The sequence below is a fragment of the Vanrija albida genome (genome assembly GCF_041260175.1).
Source record: "Vanrija albida strain AlHP1 chromosome Unknown contig_1, whole genome shotgun sequence".
In the NCBI taxonomy this organism is placed as follows: domain Eukaryota; kingdom Fungi; phylum Basidiomycota; class Tremellomycetes; order Trichosporonales; family Trichosporonaceae; genus Vanrija; species Vanrija albida.
In genome coordinates this window covers 1,291,680-1,308,791 of record NW_027191420.1, presented here as the reverse complement: position 1 = coordinate 1,308,791, position 17,112 = coordinate 1,291,680, and the positions used below count along the sequence as shown (strand labels likewise).

At 67.1% G+C, this 17,112-nt stretch overlaps 8 protein-coding genes across 8 annotated transcripts; 3 read left to right on the top strand and 5 right to left on the bottom strand.

Moving 5' to 3' along the window:
- Positions 1–3,639: 3,639 nt before the first annotated feature.
- Positions 3,640–4,096, bottom strand: Q8F55_000552 (uncharacterized protein; the record flags this gene model as incomplete). Its single annotated transcript, XM_069349204.1, has 2 exons — positions 3,640–3,888; positions 3,920–4,096. 2 exons carry the CDS (start codon positions 4,094–4,096, stop codon positions 3,640–3,642), a joined length of 426 nt encoding a protein of 141 aa, XP_069212748.1.
- Positions 4,097–4,323: 227 nt separating this feature from the next.
- On the bottom strand, positions 4,324–4,787 carry Q8F55_000551 (uncharacterized protein; the record flags this gene model as incomplete). The annotated part of the gene is made up of 2 exons (XM_069349203.1): positions 4,324–4,611; positions 4,647–4,787. The coding sequence occupies 2 exons, from the start codon at positions 4,785–4,787 to the stop codon at positions 4,324–4,326; spliced, it is 429 nt and encodes a 142-aa protein (XP_069212747.1).
- A 1,777-nt stretch (positions 4,788–6,564) lies between these two features.
- On the top strand, positions 6,565–8,043 carry Q8F55_000550 (uncharacterized protein; the record flags this gene model as incomplete). Its single annotated transcript, XM_069349202.1, has 1 exon — positions 6,565–8,043. The coding sequence occupies one exon, from the start codon at positions 6,565–6,567 to the stop codon at positions 8,041–8,043; it is 1,479 nt and encodes a 492-aa protein (XP_069212746.1).
- Positions 8,044–8,638: 595 nt separating this feature from the next.
- On the top strand, positions 8,639–9,686 carry Q8F55_000549 (uncharacterized protein; the record flags this gene model as incomplete). The annotated part of the gene is made up of 2 exons (XM_069349201.1): positions 8,639–8,860; positions 8,901–9,686. 2 exons carry the CDS (start codon positions 8,639–8,641, stop codon positions 9,684–9,686), a joined length of 1,008 nt encoding a protein of 335 aa, XP_069212745.1.
- Positions 9,687–9,882: 196 nt separating this feature from the next.
- Q8F55_000548 (uncharacterized protein) lies at positions 9,883–11,070 on the bottom strand (the record flags this gene model as incomplete). The annotated part of the gene is made up of 3 exons (XM_069349200.1): positions 9,883–10,607; positions 10,669–10,959; positions 10,998–11,070. 3 exons carry the CDS (start codon positions 11,068–11,070, stop codon positions 9,883–9,885), a joined length of 1,089 nt encoding a protein of 362 aa, XP_069212744.1.
- A 234-nt stretch (positions 11,071–11,304) lies between these two features.
- Q8F55_000547 (uncharacterized protein) lies at positions 11,305–12,511 on the bottom strand (the record flags this gene model as incomplete). The annotated part of the gene is made up of 3 exons (XM_069349199.1): positions 11,305–12,007; positions 12,040–12,197; positions 12,254–12,511. 3 exons carry the CDS (start codon positions 12,509–12,511, stop codon positions 11,305–11,307), a joined length of 1,119 nt encoding a protein of 372 aa, XP_069212743.1.
- Positions 12,512–13,060: 549 nt separating this feature from the next.
- On the bottom strand, positions 13,061–13,955 carry Q8F55_000546 (uncharacterized protein; the record flags this gene model as incomplete). Its single annotated transcript, XM_069349198.1, has 2 exons — positions 13,061–13,648; positions 13,683–13,955. 2 exons carry the CDS (start codon positions 13,953–13,955, stop codon positions 13,061–13,063), a joined length of 861 nt encoding a protein of 286 aa, XP_069212742.1.
- A 945-nt stretch (positions 13,956–14,900) lies between these two features.
- On the top strand, positions 14,901–16,739 carry Q8F55_000545 (uncharacterized protein; the record flags this gene model as incomplete). Its single annotated transcript, XM_069349197.1, has 12 exons — positions 14,901–15,217; positions 15,257–15,587; positions 15,641–15,695; positions 15,735–15,819; positions 15,853–15,958; positions 16,001–16,036; positions 16,073–16,110; positions 16,220–16,274; positions 16,311–16,370; positions 16,411–16,482; positions 16,533–16,583; positions 16,641–16,739. 12 exons carry the CDS (start codon positions 14,901–14,903, stop codon positions 16,737–16,739), a joined length of 1,305 nt encoding a protein of 434 aa, XP_069212741.1.
- Positions 16,740–17,112: the final 373 nt, after the last annotated feature.

Here is a 17,112-nt window from a genome sequence, read left to right as displayed (position 1 = left end):
TGCGAGCTAGGAACAAAGTGTATGTACATGTACGCCGCCCGCGGGTGAGGGGTACATACGGGCGGCTTAGGCAGCCGACAAGTTGTCACGTCTCCACCTACAGAACTGGTCTGTCAGCGGGCTCGGCGCGTACCAACCTATATGCACATTTACAACCAGGTATACGCCGGCATAGAGCGCAAGGAGACCGCAGAAGCTGCCGAGACTGACGACGGCAATAAACGAGGCGCGCGAGAGGTTGCGGCTCTGCTCGGCCGTCTCGGTCGGCTGGGCCGATACGGGCATGGCGATGGCGAGGACGAGGACGAGAGGCGATAGCATGGTGTGGTGTTGTTGTGCTGGGGTACGTGCGACCGAGTGGAGAATTTATACGTGGACAGTAGACTACCACCATCTTGCCCTGCTTGCTTCTGCCACTGCCGAGCAGCCGACCAGTACTTGTGAGCTTCGTACACGCGAAGCCCATATTCGTACCAGCTTTGTTCACGTGATGCCCCTAAGTGACCTAATTGGATACACGGATACCACGAAGGAACGCGCACGGCGCAACTCGTGCGGAGCTGCGCCGCCTTCTGCTGGACTGGGGCGCGAGGGTGGCGCCCGCTCGCCACAGCTACACGCGTATTCACGTTCAGGCCTGTAGAGTGGGGGTGGTGACCAGCAGAGCCTGGGGCTGTGCGTCGGCACACTGCTTACGGTTATGGATGGGATGATCGCTGCGTCGTCACTGTGTACGGCGACAGGGTGGATGTCGGCGGCGGCGGCGACCGCCGCGGCGGCCGCGGTGGGCTTGGGAGGTTGTAGTAGGCTCTGGCGGCTATGGTGGTTAGCGGCAGGGGCGAGGAGCAGAAATTTGTGACAAAAACACGGATGATGCCACAGTCTAGACGTGGCTTTGCGAGGAAGGTTCTGCTGCTTCTTCGCCGCGAACAGCGGATTCTCCCGGGTCATTACACCGTTCTCGCCACTCCTCGACCCCGCCCCCGGTCCCTCTCCATCCTTACGGTGCAGGTCACGTTGCGGGGAGCGTAGAGCCACTGCTGTTGGGATACGAGTGGAAGTGTGGCGGTCTTGGAGGTGCCACGCTCAATCCAGGTCAGACCCCTGCTGCCGCATCGTAGTCAAGGTCGCCGACGGGAAGGCCCACAGAGTGTCCCACCTCGGACGCCGAAGGCTCCCAGATTAGGGAGACGCGGTCGCACCACCTCCTGTACATTTGGTATGTCGGCGGGCTCGCCCCGTAATGGCGTCATAATGTAGATACTACGGAGCCTGAGGAAACGGGCAAACCGAGGAAGGATGGAGTAACTTGGAACACCCGCCATTACCGAGCGATCCGGGCAGTATCTCGGAGACTCGTGCACGCCAAGGCGATAACATGCACGGATACCACGAGGTAGCGCACGTGTGCGGGGTGTGCGGGGTGTGCCCGGCCGCGCGGGCTGATACGGAGCCGGGACATAAAAGGGAGTTGTACTGCATGTTGCCGGTTACATGCTATGACCTACCGGCTAACTGCATTCGGGTGGAGAGTGCACCTGAGCATGTATGTCCCGCTAGTACCGAGCAAGCCGAGCTGTGCAGCACACCGACGCAGCACGGTCGCGAGGGCTTGGCAGCACAGGTGTGGCGCGGCCCGACGGAGTGTGGCGCCACATGCAGCGAGGGAGCATTAGGCTGCATTATAGTGACTTTACATATCGACCGGCTATCCGCGAGTTACAACGGTGCTCTGCATCCGGGGGGTGTAGGCGGGCAGACTGAAAACAGACGGCGCGGCGACGGTCGCCCGGAGTACGCCGTGGCGCTGCGCACGCCCTGCGCGGTCGCGGGCAGCGGGAGCGCTGGGTCGCTCGGCGGTTCTTGCGCTTACCGCAGCACGCCTAGTGTTAGCAGACCGGGTGGTTACCCACCCACTACTAGGCAGCCGAGAACAGGGAGGAGGACGACGATGCCGAGGCCGACGCTGAAGAAGATGAAGGAGCCGCTGTTTGCGGCCGCTGCCCCTGCGACGGCGCGCCGCGGGACAATATGAGACGCTGGCTGGGACATTGTGTGCTGGGGTTGACACCATCGCCCAGAGGGCAGGCGCATATATGTAGGTACCTCGTCCGGCCGACGTCCGGCGTCGCCTCGCTGCCGCCAATGCCGAGTGAGCCGAGCTGTGCAGCACCACCTCGGCGACTACCACTACAGGCACGCTGGCGATGGGCTTGGCAGCACAGGTGTGACGCGGCCCGAGGCTGACCTGTGGCACCACTCGGCGAGGAGGTTCATGCCGAGATTCATGCACGCTGAATTATAGCACTCAGACGGCTACAGACGACGAGTTACACGTTGCTCTGGATCATACGGGGTGTAGCCCGGCAGGCTGGTGACGGACGGTACATAGCGACTGGCTATACACGAGTTACAACATTGCTCTGGCCCCGGGGGGTGTAGGCCGGCAGGCTAGTGACCGACGGCGCGATGTGCGCCGGGGAAGGCGCGGCCACACTGGTCGGGGGGTACGCTGTGCCACAGTGCGCACAGTGCGCACAGTGCGCGCACGCGCCAGGCGCCGTGGCGGGTGCCGGGAGAGCACTGGTCCGGGTCTTGGGCTTGTACCCGCAGCAACCCTGGTGTGAGCGCCGGACGGGCCGGTACCCACCGCTATGCAGGCCACGATGAAAAAGAAGGCGCCGATGAAGACGGGGATGAGGAGGGGGAGGAGGCCGACGAACGTGGCGCCTGCTTTCCCGGCCGACGCGGGCGCGGCGAGGGCGAGGAGCGTGACGAGGGCGAGGGGGTGTGTCATGTTGCTGTGGTGGTGGTCGGCCGAGCGGGGTGAGGATGTTTATGTAGCGTTCTGCGCCGACGTCCGAGGGCCTACCTCGCCCCGTCGCTCGCGCGTCTGCCGAGCAAGCCGAACAGCGGTGCAGCGCTCGCACATGACGGCGAGGCACGGCCGCGAGCAACTTGGCGAGGCCCGAGACGGATTTTGGTGGAGACGAGCCTCGCAGGCTCATACAATGCTACTGATACAGGTGCATGCACTGGTACTAGGCTTCTGGGGGGCTGTAGATTGCATTAGGCGGTCCTCTCACTCGGGGGGCGGGGACGGGTGTAGCCATTCTGCGGCACGCTAGCCGGCGCGGCGGCGTGTGCCACGAGCGAGGTGGCGGGCCTCGCTCCGGCGTCGGCGCCGGCGTCGCCGTGCGCGTGCGCCTTCCTCCGCCTCCAGGCATTGCTCTGGCGTCAGCTCGGAACAGTGAGCACGCACGATTCTGCAGTACAGCACCATCAGGGCGATGGCAAGCCCGACGAAGAGCTGGACGAGGAGGGGCAGGAGGGTGACGACCTGCCACCCGGGGGATGAGTCCGACTGGGCGGCGACGGGCGCGATGGTGAGGGCGAGGACGGCGAGGGTGATAGCGAGCGGGTGTGGCGCTGGGATTGTGTGCTGTGGCAGTCGTCGCGCGGGCGACTATATACGGCTCTCGGCGCCGCGCCTGCTGCCGAGTGAGCCGAGCTGTGCAGCCGTACGAGCGGCGCGACGAGCAGGTACAGGCGAGGCTTGGCGGGCCGCGACCTCGCTGGATTGTTACGCAAGGCGAGAACACGCTCGGAGATTCAAGTGCATGTGGGCTACAGGCGCGACTAGCTCACCACGGGCGGGGCATACGCCGGCAGGCTGCTCGTGCTGCCGGACGACGGTGGGGCGTGCTGTGGCGGCCGGCCTGCCGACCCGACAAAGTACGCCGGCGCGGGTACTGGCGGGGGCACGGGGACGTGAACAGGCGCGGCGTAGTACGTGGCAGGCAGGGCGGGGTAGGTGTGCGCGCGCCCAGCGTGGACCGGCAGCGGGGGCAGCGGTGTGGGCCGCGAGCCGCTCTTGCGCGCCGCGTTCTGCCGTCAGCTTTGCCTGCGGAGCACGCACCGCGACGCAGGCGACGATCACGGCCACGACGAGGAAGCCGAAGATGGCGAACGGGACGAGGATGCCGGCCGGGGGGCCGGGCGAGGGCGAGGCGTACTGCGCCGACGCGCGCGGGACGAGCGCGACGACGACGACGAGGAGGAGGAGGAGGAGTGGCGGTGGTGGTGGCAGCGGCATCGTGCATACCGCGTAGGTCGGTGCCGCGTGGGGTATATGTACCACGCCGACCGCCGCCACTGCCGAGCAAGCCGAGCTGTGCTGTTGCACCACGACCAGAGCTGAGGCACGCTCCACGTCACTGCACAGGCGCGACGCTTATCATGGTGGCGGAGAGCTACGGGCTCGCGGCTAGAAGTACTGGCATTACACGTAGAAGCACAGGCATTATACGAGAAGTACAGGCCCTATGGGCGGGTCACGGCCGGGTCGGCGCCCGGCGGCGCGTACGCCGGCAAGCTGCCCACGGGCGATGCTGGTGCAAGGTGAGCTGCCGGCGGCGGCGTGACCACCTCTCGCGGGGAATACGGCGGGGCGGGCACCGGCGGGGCAGGCTCCTCTTGCGCACGGCGCGCGAACCACGCGGACGCGGGGAGCTCACCGCGCGTGAACGGCGTGCTGCGCACCTCGTCTGGGCCCGCGCGCTGGCGGCGGCGGCGCTTGTCCACCTCGTACCATGTTCTCAGGGCGGCGGCCTGGCGTCAGCTTACGCCGAGGGGGGGGGACATACGATGACGAAGAGGGGGATGAAGACGGCGAGGAGGACCTTGCCTTGGGCCGGGGACATCTTCCGGGTGTTATCACCCCACCGGCGGGTGAGGGTGTTCAGTGTGCTTGGGGGTGTTGGTGTTGGTGTTGGTGTTGGCGGCATGGTAGGTGATGGTCAGTGTGGTGCTCGCTGCCGCCGTTATAGCTGCTCGCTGGTGCCACGGCGCCAAGGCCACGCGCGAGCCACGCTCGGCACCGTCGGCACCGTCCACCGCCACGCTGCCACCCGCCCGCCACCACCCAGCCCGTACAACGTGACACTCCGTTTCGGGTTGGCGACGCAGAGCCCCGCGGCCGTCGAGCTGCACCGCTCCGCGTGGTTGCAGGCACTGAGACTGGCACAGAGCCGCTCGGCCCCGCCTGCGCCCCTCCAGACACCGGCGCCGACGAGCGGGGCTGGAGGCTGGGCCGAGGCGCGCTCTATCTGGGACACACGGCCAGTAGTGGAGCCCGCGGCGCTACTGAGGGCTGAGAGACCGCCTTGGCTGGGTGCTGCGCCCGTGGCGACGACGGGAGGGGCTGGCGTCACGCCGCCACACCGCCTCGAGGTGCGCACCGTCACGTGCCCGCACCAGCGTGCCTCGTCGCGTCGTCTCGGTAGCCGGGGTCACCGAGCAGCTCTAACGCTGGCCTGTGCACCGCGCCTCCTATTCGCCAAGGCCGCCAGCGACGAGTGTGGCTTTGCGCACCTGGGCACACCTTTGTGCCCGTCGCCACTCGCGACCGCGGCGGCCATTGCCGCTCGACACGTCCCCTCCCTCCTCGACAGACAAACCCTACGACACCTCCTCCTCGGCAGGCACACCTGTGGTGACGGTGCTCCTGCTTGGCAACTCCACATCCGCAGCGCTGCCGATGCCGATGCCATCGGATGCGTCCTGATTGGCGCGATAAGGCATGGGCAGGTTCCGACGACAGGCATCAGTCATGCCATCTATCAGCTGACACCGTCGCGTCCGTCACCACGGACGGGCTAGGAGTTGGCCCGGGTTTCGTGCTGCCCCTGTTCCTGCACTGCCCGCGCCGTCGACGCAGGTGCTCCTCTGTTTGCCGGTCAAAGCGAGGCCGTAAGCCAGCGCCAAGGTGCCCTCTGCCGACGTCATGATCTGCAGGCACGGGGCATGTGCCCGTGCGCTTGGGTCGCCCCCGGTGCCGCCGCCCGCACCGCACCGCTTATTCAGCCACCCCCCTTTTCCCCTGCACACTGCACCGCATGCAGGAACTCGCCGTGCGCTAACGGCGACGACGGCGGCGGCGCGGCGAGGCGCGGCGACCGAGACGGCGACGTGCGACGGCGCGAGACGGGCGCGAGACGGGGATCCGCGGCCGAAAGTGTGCGGACCATTTATGCAAAACTGTGAGAGATTGCGATTGAGCCGGCGGTGACGACGAGGAGGAGGAGGAGGAGAGAGTAACCGGGGTGCATAGCAGAGCGGGGTTGCGCACGTTGGTTGGATCACGCCAAGCCTGCACCAAATGCACCAAAGCAGCCCGTGCTGCACCAATTCCGCTGGAGCCGGATAGCAGGGTAGCTGATGCGACCGCGGCGCTGGAGCCGCCGCGCCGGCTTGGAGCTGCCCACCGGCAGAGACCGACGCCGCCGTTCTTGGCGGCCCGCACCGCATGTGTGATTTAACCCTGGCTGGGCATGCCAAAGTCGCAATCGCACTCCTCCATCAGACATCCATCACTTGCTCTTACTGCTTTGCTCACTCACAGCAGCACACCCACCCTGCCACTGCCCCGCCGATCGATCAATCGCGATCACTCACACTCAAGCACACTCAACGTACTCCCCCACACCCACGCCCTCCCCCACGCCAGGCTGCCCAGCGCCCCGCCCGCGCCCGCCCCCCTCCCCCGCCCCGCCCGATGGTAGCATGACCCACTACCACGGCACAACCGAATGCAACTGTAACTCGTGGCGGCGTGCCGAGCTCGTCGGTATCGCGCTCGCCGCCGTGGCCGCGTACGTGGCCCTGCCGCCGTGGCTGCTGGTCCTAGCCGCGGCCGCGTACTGGGTCCATCTCCTGCGCGCCAAGCGGGCCGCCGGCCCGTCCCCCGGCGACACCCTCGCCGCGCTCGCGCCGACCGAGCGCAAGGCGTCGGCCTCGGCCTCGGCCTCCTCCCCGACGTCCCCAACCTCGCCCACCGCCCTGCCCCCGGCCATCACGCCACTCACCGAGCCCGTCGGCGAGGACGAGTACCGCATCACGCCGTTCGTCTTCACCATCGAGCCGGAGGCGCACCCCGATGGACGTGAGCACCCCGCCGGCGTGCCCGGCGACGGCCGCGCCGCCCGCCAGGACACGCCCCGCGACATCAAGGAGGCCCTCCTCGCGCCTGCCATCACGATCACCTCGGACGAGCACACCACCACCATGACCTCGACCACCCTGTCCGACGCCAAGGCCGTCGACGCAAAGATCGACAAGATTCTCGGCGGCGAGCGCGGGCCCAACATCTCGCACGGGCGCCGCAGGCGCAAGCACAAGGCGCCGCCCGCGTACTCTGCCACGGCCAACACGCTCGAGACGGTGCTCGAGGTCGACGCCGACGCGGACGCCGACGACGACTGCGTGTCGGACACGGAGCTCGACTATGCCCAGCCTCCGCCGTACGCCCCGTCGCCGATCCTCGGCCCGACGCTCGTGCCGCCCGCCCACCCGATGCACCACCGCAGCCACAGCGCCGGCGAGGCCGACTTTGACGCGGCTGCCAAGGCGGCGCTCCGACGCGACGTTGACATTGCGCTCGAGCGCACCCGCCAGGCCGAGCGCGAGCGGGCGCGCGAGCTCGAGCGCGAGCAGCGCAACGTCGACCCACTGGTGGCCGCCGAGCTGCTCGCCGAGATCCAGCGCGCGCGCGAGGCGCACGCAGCGTCGTCGTCCTCGAGCCCAAAGCTGCGCCCGCGCTCCAACTCGTCGAGCTCGACAGCGACGACCCGTCGCCGCCCAACGGCCCCGCTCTCACGCCTCTCGCTCCCCGACGACAGCGACACGTCGTCCGTGTTCAGCTTTGACCTCGACGAGCGGTACGACGGGCAGGTCGACGCGGACATTGATGAGCTGCTCCTCTCGCCGGCGTCGCTGGCGTCGAGCTTCGAGGGCGAGAGCAGCAGCGCGGCCGCGCGCGCGATTCTCCGCGCAAAGTCGGCCCGCTCGCGCATCGCCAGCATCCGCCGCAAGCGCACCGACTCGGGCGAGACGGCCGACTCGGAGACGAGCAGCCCGGCGACGCCGCAGGACCGCAAGGGCAAGGGGAGAGCGATCCCGTCGCTGCCGCCGATGAGCTATGCGTTTGGGTCGCCGGTTGTGCTGCCGGCCACGCCGCGCTGGCGCGAGGGGAGATCGGAGTAGGGCAGGTGCTCATAATACTGTATTCGTAGCCTGTTGTACAGTATCACGGATGTATAGTACTGCTTTGGGAGGGGGTGGGGCGGGGTAGATGGGGGCGAGGAGTGGCGACACGGCGAGGAGTGGCGAGTGGTGAGGGCAGTGGTGACGAGTGGCGACGCGAGTGGCGACGCCAGGAGCCACAGTGGTTAGACTAGTCGTCGTGACCAGCTCGCGCAGCACGCCGCGATACCCGGTATGCGCGGGCCATCGCCGTGAGAGCAGCACAGCAGCGGGCGCGCTCGTACCTGCCGAGCACGGCGGCGGTGTCGGTCGCCGGTCGCGTGACGCGCCGGGCGGAGCAGGTATGGCTTAGCTGCGACTCGCGCCATCGCGGAGTGAGGCGCGAGTCGGGACAGTGGCAGCGGCCGAGCCGATGCACCCGGCGCTGCACCTTCCAGCACGCAGAGAAGACGCGAGACACGCTCGAGCCCGCACTCCGAAATGCCGCACGCACGACGACCTGAGCGCCAACGACGCACGCAGGCCTCAGCGCCCTCGCACTGGTTTGGCCCTACTTAACCGGCCCAGCGACGCTCGCCACCCACCACCCACACTCATGCCCCCCTCAGCCCTAACCCCGGCCGGGCTGCAGCCCACGCGCCGGGCCGACCTGCAAGCCCAAGCACCCCTCACCCCCCTCGCGCCCCCAGACAGCGACAGCGAGAGCGAGGCGCGGCACACCCTCGTGCGGCGGCAGCGGCGCGACGTCGTGGTCCTGATCGCGCTGGTCATCGCCGTGCCGAGCGTGTTTCTGCTCGTCCTCGCCGCGGGCCTGATCGTGCGTCTTATTTGGCCGGGGAGAGAGCTAACCCCGCCAGTACCACTACGCCGCGCCGCGCCCCCGCAAGCCCCGCCCCCTCGCCAAAGCACACGCCAGCGGCAGCGAGAGCGACGACTCGGAGCCGACCGACCCGCCGCCGTACGACGGGCGCGATGAGAAGGCGCGAGCGCCGCTCAAGCGCGTGTGGTACGAGCAGCCGGGGGTTCCGCCGGGCGTCGTGACCGTCTTCCCGGTGTCCATTGAGGGCGTGCTGAGTGGGGACGAGAAGGCGGGGCTGAGCGACGAGAAGGTCGGGTTCAGCGACGAAAAGGTCGTGCTCGACGAGAAGGCCGGATTCAGCGACGAGAAGGCCGGGGCCGACGAGAAGCACCCCGACGAGAAGTACCCCGACAACCACCCCAACAAGAAGCACCCCGACGACCACCCCGACGAGAAGCACCCCGACACGCACCCAGGCCACGCCTCGCCCCTCACCCTCCCCCCCACGCTGCCCGCAAGCCCAGCCTACACGTTCCGCCCCGACCCCCCCGTGCCGACGCACGCGCCCCCGCAGCCCCCGTGCGCGTGCGACGAGCCGACGTGTCCCGGGGGTGCGCTGGCCTTCGCCTCGGGCGGGCTGCGGCGCCGCGGCCACGCCGTGGCCGAGGACGAGTGGTCCGACTCCAACTCGAGCGACGCTGACCCCACCCCGCCAAAGGGCCCGCCGCGCTCCCCGAGCTGCGCGTGCGCGGTCCCCGCTTGTCCCGGGGGCGAGATCGCCGCGCGCCGCCATGGACAGCGCCGTCGGCTTGGGCTGCCTTGGTGGCGCCGGGTGTTCGCTTAGCCACGGGCTCCGCTATCGTCATGCCACCCGTGCCACCCGTTGCCACTGTCACTGTCACTGTCACTGCCACCGCCACGCTCATTGTACCGTGTTGTGTCTAGCCTGATGTCTGATGTATGTACATGCTGCACTACGACTTGACCTACTGCAGCTACGAGTGGCCTCCCCGCCTGCTCGCCTACGGCTCGCAGGCTCGTCAGTCATGATACTGCCCCTTGAACCCCGGCACAATCTCCTCCCCATCCCTAAACCGAAACGCCTCGCTCTTCTTCTGCTGCCACGTCTGCTTCTTCTGCGTAAACTCGCCCATCGTCGGCACCTGCACGCCCCCGCGCTCAAACTCGTTCTGGGTGTACCCCTCTCGCTGGAGCCTCGGGCTCGGCACGGTGCTGAGCACGACGTCGTTGTGCGGGCGCGCAAAGTACAGCAGGCCGAGCCGGTCGACATCGCGCTGGTCCGGCGGCGGGAGGTGCACCCTATGCACTGTGCTCTTCACGTAATTCCCCGTGAGGAACGACAGCGCGTCGCACGTGTTGACAGTCAGGCTCGCGTCGAGCGGCTTGGCCCACTTCCACTCGCCCGTCGCGTGGTCCTTTATCTGCAGCGCGGCGACCGGCTGCCGGAACAGCAGGGTAATGCTCCCCAGGTCCGTGTGCCCCTGGCTGTACAGCCCATCCCCGGCCAGCAGGCGCGCCTGCTCCTCGGGCGTGTACCGCGAGTAGAGCATGTACCGCAGGTGGTCCTCGGTGCGCACGTCGTACTGGTGGATGTTGGTGAGGTAGTCGGAGGGGAGCTCGAGCGCCTCGGCAATGAGCGTGAGGAGCGGGTCGAGCACCCTGTCGTGCAGCAGCTTCTGGAAGTCGCGAATCTCGTCGAGGTTGGCGGCGATGGCGTCGGGGAACTCTTGCGGGACTTGGTACTCTGCGGTGTGAGCCAGAACTCGCCAACTCTGGTCCGACTTCCACCACCCGCGCCCACTCACTAGGAATATTATACACCTCGGTCCGGTCGCGCACGCCGTTGGCGAGCACGCGCCGCCCGGCGGGCCGGTACCCGTTATACTCGCCATTATCGAGGTCGGGCACATACTTGAGCTTCTCGTCGAGCGGGAGCGCGTAGAACTGCTGCCCGAGCGCGAACTGGCGGTCGACCGTGGCCTGGGGGATGCCGAAGCCGGTCACGTAGAAGAAGCCCTTTGTGCGGACGGCGTCGATGAGCGTCGCCGCGAGCGCGGCGCGGTCGCTGTCGTAGAGCGACAGGTCGATCGTGGGCACTGGGGGCGTGAGCGCGGTGGGGAGGCAGAGCACTCACGGTCGGCCCAGTCGAGCGCCGCCTTGGTCTCGGGGACGTGCTCGTAGCTGCTTAGCGGGACGGCGATGGGCATTGTGCGTTGGTTGGTGTGGTACGCTGCAACCCTCCAGCTGTTATACGCGCCGCACGCTGACTGATACAGGTGCGACGAGCCGGCACTCCCCCACAACGTCATGGTGTGATATGACGCCAAAACAATGTGCGTCGGACATGGCCGGCACGCCGAGTGCTGAGGCTCAGCGGGGTTATGGCAACGGACCGAGGCTCGGTCTCCAACACTCATGCATCGTGCTCCAGCATCGTGCACCTATGGCAGCGGGGGCGGCGGACTGCCGCCCCTGTCCGCGAGCACCTCCTCCTCCGGCGCCTCGAACACGACGTCTCCGCCCGCGATGACCGCTCTCGCCACTCTCCCCCGCGCGACCGTAGCCACCTGCGCCTCGGTGACAGAGTCGGCCGTGCTGCGGCGCGAGAGGCTAACCGCGGCAGTCGCGTACGTCGCGTGGGAAGCGCTCGAGCTGGGAGATGCAGGCAACGTGGGGGACGCGGTGCGGCGCACGCTCAGCGCGCGCCACGGGTCGCGCGGGCCGTCCTCGTCGTCGCCGAGCGGGGCGTACGACTCGGCCCACGCCCCGAGCCGCTGCTTCAGGCTCGCCTTACTCGGCTGGCGGGACGGAGCGTCGAACCGCACGCTGCGGACCGAGGGCCCGCGTGATGGCGCGTGCGGTTGCGAGCTCGAGGGCGCCGACGTGCGCCGCGCGAGGATCGGCGCCGGGGCAGCGCGCGACGGGCCGGCCGAGCTCGGCCCGCGGGCGGCGTGGGCCAGGCTGGTCGACAAGCGCAGCGCCGGCCGGTGCGATGACGTCGAGGGCGACGTGTGATCACCCCCTTCTTCTTCGTCGTCGTCGTCGCCGCCGTGCCCCGCCGTCGAGGCGTACGGCGGCACGCCCGCCGTCGGGGAGAGGTACTCTGGCGCCGGGTGCCCCGCCTCCGAGAGCGTATTGTGCCGCCTGAAGTCAGCGCTGCCCGGCCCCAAACCCACCGTAGGAGCTGGACCTCGTCGTGTGCCGGCTCGTTGGTGTACAGCGGCAAGTCGATGACGCTCATGTCGGCCGGGTCGCGCTCGCGGCGGCGGGAGCGCGGTCTCGTGGCCACGACGGCGGTGTCGAGCCGGTTGCGATTCCGCTTGTTCTTGTACCCCTGGGTGTGAGTGTCAGCGGGTTAGAGGGATGGGGTGGGGTGGGGGGCAAGCGCACCAGGCAGTAGGCGATGGACGCGACGACGAAGACGACCGCCGCGGCCACGAGGATGCCGAGCATGGCCCACATGGCCGACCTCGAAGCGGGGCGGGACGTGCCCGAGCTTGCCGCGGCGCTCGCCGTCGCCGTCGTCGTCGGGTCCGCCGCGACCTGCGCGAGCGGGGCTGCCGAGCCGGCGGCAGCGAGCGAGAGTAGGGCCAGTGCGCGGGGAGGGCCGACACGCATGAGGGTGTAGGTGCGAGCGTGCTTCTTCATGCTGTGGTCATTGGGTCGTGGAGTGGACGTCGATAAAACAGGCGAGAGCGATATCTATGGCGTGGTGTGAGTGACGAGCAGTGGCCAGAAGGAGCAGCACAGCATGGCGGCACGCGGAGAAGCCGACCGACGCCTGGTGAGGTCGCAGGCGCACAGTTATGCATAGCAATGGCGGGGGAGCGAGCTGCGACGAGCACGACGAGCACCACCAGGCGTCGCCTCCGCCGCCGCCGCCTCCGCGCCTCGGCACCGCCCAGGCGTGGTGAAACGACCACGACGATCCGAGCGCTGGACGGACCGCCGGGCAACAACTCGCGGTGCGGTGCCCGCAGATGCCGGGGAGCAGTGAGCTCGGTGGATCTGGGGTCATGGCTATCATCTGCATGCAGGCTGTGCGCCGAGGCGCGTCGCGCCAGATCGCGCGGGTGACGCAGCTGCGCAGCGCATTGCATTCCGGTGACTGGCATGCGAGTTCCGGGGTCTGCCTCGTCTCCGCCTGCCTGCCACTCGTCACACCCATTCATAACAGTCATTATCAAGAAACAAACATCAACGGCGCCACCAGCGGCGGCGCTTGGACGCCGAGTCGTGGCTCGGCGGGCGCTCGGCGTGCCCCGCCGGCGCATGCGCATGCACATGTGCGCGCTTCTTGGGCTTCTTCTCCACCACCGCGACCTCCTCGGCCGGCGCCGACACCGTCACCGACGGCACGGCGCTCACGCTGACGGCCGAGTCGGCGGGGGAGAAGGTATGGGGCGCGACTGGGCTCGGGACGCTGTCGCTGTCCACAGCCGCGCCCATCCAGCGCAGGCTCCCAAAGCTCATGGTGCTCATCATGCTCTGTGCGCGGCTGTGCTTCTTTGTGCGTGCCGGCTCGTCCGAGACCGAGCGGATCTCCTCTATCGCGTCGGGGTGCGGCAGGCTGCGCGTAGACGGCGAGACGAACGCCGTCGGCGGGAGCCGGGTCGGCCCGCTGATGAGGAGTGGGCCGGTGCGCGCGGGCACGGGGCTCGGCGCGGCCCGAGCTTTCTCCAGCACGGCTGCCTTGAGCTCGGGGCTGGCGGACGGTGACGAGTCAGAGTCGGCGTAGGGGCGGTACGGCTTGCGCTGGTCCTGGTCCTGGGCGTTGCGCTTGCGCTGGGGGTGAGCGGGGGCAGTCGGTGGCACTTACGACGAGGTACCACACGCCGAGGATGGCGACGAGCAGCGCGCCGAGGCCGACCGCCAGGCCGACGCTGTGCGAGCGCGACGGGAGGGGGCTCGCTGTCGAGATGGTGGGGGCCGCATCCGTCCCGTTCGCCGCGGGCGGGTCGGGCAGGATGGGCACGGGGATGGGGATCGGCGAGGCGTCGACCACCGCCACAGTGCCGCTCGCCTCTTGGCGGATGGACACGGGCACGGCGGCGGCGAGCGGGAGGCAGAGTGCGAGCAGGTAGCTTGCCATGTTTTGGTGCGAGCTGGGGGCCGAGGGTGGGGGAGAAGAAGGTAACTGTCCCCCGTGGCGACGAGCGCAAATATTGACTGGGACAAATATTGACATGCGCAGGGGCCGGCAGCTCGCAGCTCGGTCCGTCTGTCAGGTAGTCAGCAGGCAGTCGCTGCAGTCGCTGCGGTCGCTGTTCCTCGGCACGTGGCGCGGGGGAGGCGGCATGCGGGGGGATGGCTGGGTCATGCACATCGAGTTTCAGAGTCTGCAGCCGAGAGCTCGACCTTGCTTGGGGCCTTGTTCTGTGGCTGGGCCTGCACACTGGTTATCAGTGTGACGTGAGTAGCTGCCGCTGACGCCACTGGCGGTGAGGCTGAAAGATGGCGTTGGCACTGCTGGCTTGCCTGACTAGCGCTCGATGAGATCCAAGGCCACAGTCAGCTTGCGCTGCTGAGCACGATCGGCCCGGCCAGGCTGTTAGCTCTTCATGGCTCGAGGAATGAAGTGTCCACCGCCGTTGTGAGCGCTGCTATTCGAGTGGCCCAGTGGCCTAATACCGCGGCTGTCACTGCTGTGCTTGATCGATGCCTTTGGGGTCCTACCTGGCGATGAGTGTCATTGTCCAACACCAAGGATGCTCGGCTTCCTCGACCGGAACACCTCCACCTGCAGGCGGCTCGATCGATAGCACAACACGTGACTTGTCACGTGGCCGAAGCCGCGTTAGTCCCGCACCTGGCGCACTTCCCGCACACGCACACGGTGGTTACGCCATGACGCGACCCATTGTTGTTGCAGCCAGCAGTCAGTCAGTGGTGTGCAACGCGAGTAGTCTTCCCTCGTCCTCTCCTCCCTCTTCCTCTCGAGTAACCAACCCACAACACAGGCAATTACCCCATCCACAACTCTTTACTGCACCCCCACCCACCGCATCCTTGCACCCAGCCCACCCCCCACCCCCCAATGTCCAGCCCCGACCAGGGGCCGCCTTCCTCCGGCGCTGGCGCCGCCGCCGCCGCCGTCAACACCACCCCAACCCTTCCCTCCAAGCGCCCCCTCTCCCCAAGCAGCGTCGACGACTCTGAGCGCGCGCTCCGCACGCACACACCGGCCGCTGGCCCGTCGACACTGCCCACATCCGACAACGACGACGCGGACGAGCCCGCCGACGCCCTCGACGAGACTGCCGGCGCGCAGCCCGTCACCACCGAGGAGTGGTACGAGCTCCAGTTCAAGTGGTCGGGCAAGAGCTTTGACCTGCGCGTGAGCTCGAGCGACCTGTGCGTGTGCCGCTGCCGCTCCGAGAAGCTCACACACAGCGTGTACGACCTCCGTACCCAGATCGAGACGCTCACCTCCGTCCCGCCCGACGCGCAGAAGATCCTCGGCCTCGTGCGCGGCAAGCTTGGCGGCGATGTTGATGGCGTGAGGATAGGCACGCTTGGCGTCAAGCCCAATGCCAAGTTTACGCTCGTTGGCACGCCAGAACACCTGCGGTTCAAGGAGCGCGAAGGCCCACCGCCGCCCGACGAGTTCGACATTGCCTACTCATCTGCACGTCCCTCTGGTGCGCGCAAGCTTATACCCCCGGCCGAGGACCCACGGAATAAACGCCAGGTCGAGAAGGTCATCATCAAGTACCCGATCACTGTGGGTAGGCGTGGCCTATGTTGTTGATCGACGGGGATGCTCACACGTGTTAGGTCATGAACGAGCCCCGCGAGGGCAAGGGGCTTCTAGTGCTCGACTTGGACTACAGTGAGTTGGTCAGAAGGGAAGAGTCAACTGACACCCCAGCTATTGTTGACACGCGCCCGCTGCTCGACGGGGCGCTGCCACCACTGGAGTGCGCACGTCCCGGCCTGCACGAGTTTCTTGAACGGTAGGTGCTGAGGCGAGAACTGGCTGACGATAGCGTCTACCCTTTCTATGACATCGTGGTTTGGAGCCAGACGAGCTGGATGTGGCTTGAGAGCAAGCTAGTCGAGCTCGGCGTGCTGGGGGGCGAGGGCAGTTACAAGGTGGGTGAGGACGCGTCAGGACAAAGAGCTGAGCCTGTGCAGATTTGCTTCGTGGCCGACCGGACGACCATGTTTCCCGTACGTCGGAGTCTCGGATTTTTCTGACCCTCCAAGATCTTTAGCGAACGCGGCGGCAAGCTGGTCAAGCATGAGTAAGTGGGGCAACGGCGCGTACCCTGTGACAGCGTTAGCTGGCCGCACGGCACAGCATCGTCGGCGCCACCGCCTGCCCGCTAAGGTCCACGTCTCACCTTCGCACAGAGTTAAGCCATTGGCGTATTTTTGGGCAACCTTCCCGCAATGGTCGGCTAAGAACGTAGGCGCTCGGTGCGCAGCTTAGGCTTACACCCAGACCATCCACATTGACGACCTGGCGCGCAACTTTGCTCTCAACCCGGGCGAGGGGCTCAAGGTTGGCCGAGTGTGAGGGGCGTGCATCTGATCGTCTTCAGATTCGTGCATACAAGGGCGCTGGGACCCCGGATGGGCTGCGCGACCGAGAACTGGACAAGCTCGGTGCATACGTACGTCGGCGCGGGGGAACTTGTGGGGTTGGGCGCGATTGACTTTTTAGCTCACGGATATCGCCGAGAACGTGAATGACTTTGCCACGCTTGATCATTCGGTGAGTTCTGATGATGCGTGCTTGCATCACTCCGACGGCCAAGCTGATATCATGCAGCGGTGGAAGAAGCGGCAAGCCACTGGCCGCGTGCCGGGTGGTGAGAGCGGAGCGGTCGGCGGCCCGCCGGACGGTACGGCGGGGGCCAGCAGTGGCTAGAGTTGAGGCAGCGGACCCTTGATCCGTCATGTCTACAAGCCCTGTCGGACGTCCCATTCCCCTTCACACTTGTGACTTGTCACACCACGTAAACCCTATGGGCTAGACTGGCGTCGCGCGTGCCACGAACGCCGAGTTGGGTCAGATGGACAAGCGTGATGTTGTGGCCATTTCGAGCGTCAGAGTGCATGGATGTTTGTGTAGATGTCGCTGCTGTTGTCGTCGTTGTGAGTGGGGGTGGAGTTTGGGTGGCTTTGAATCGTTGCTGTCTGACGCGCATGTCTTTTATTTCTTGGGTGGTTGTTTACGTGTCAAATTTCCCTTTTGGGTTATTGTGGCGTCTCTTTTTGGCATGCATGGTTTGGGTGGCGGT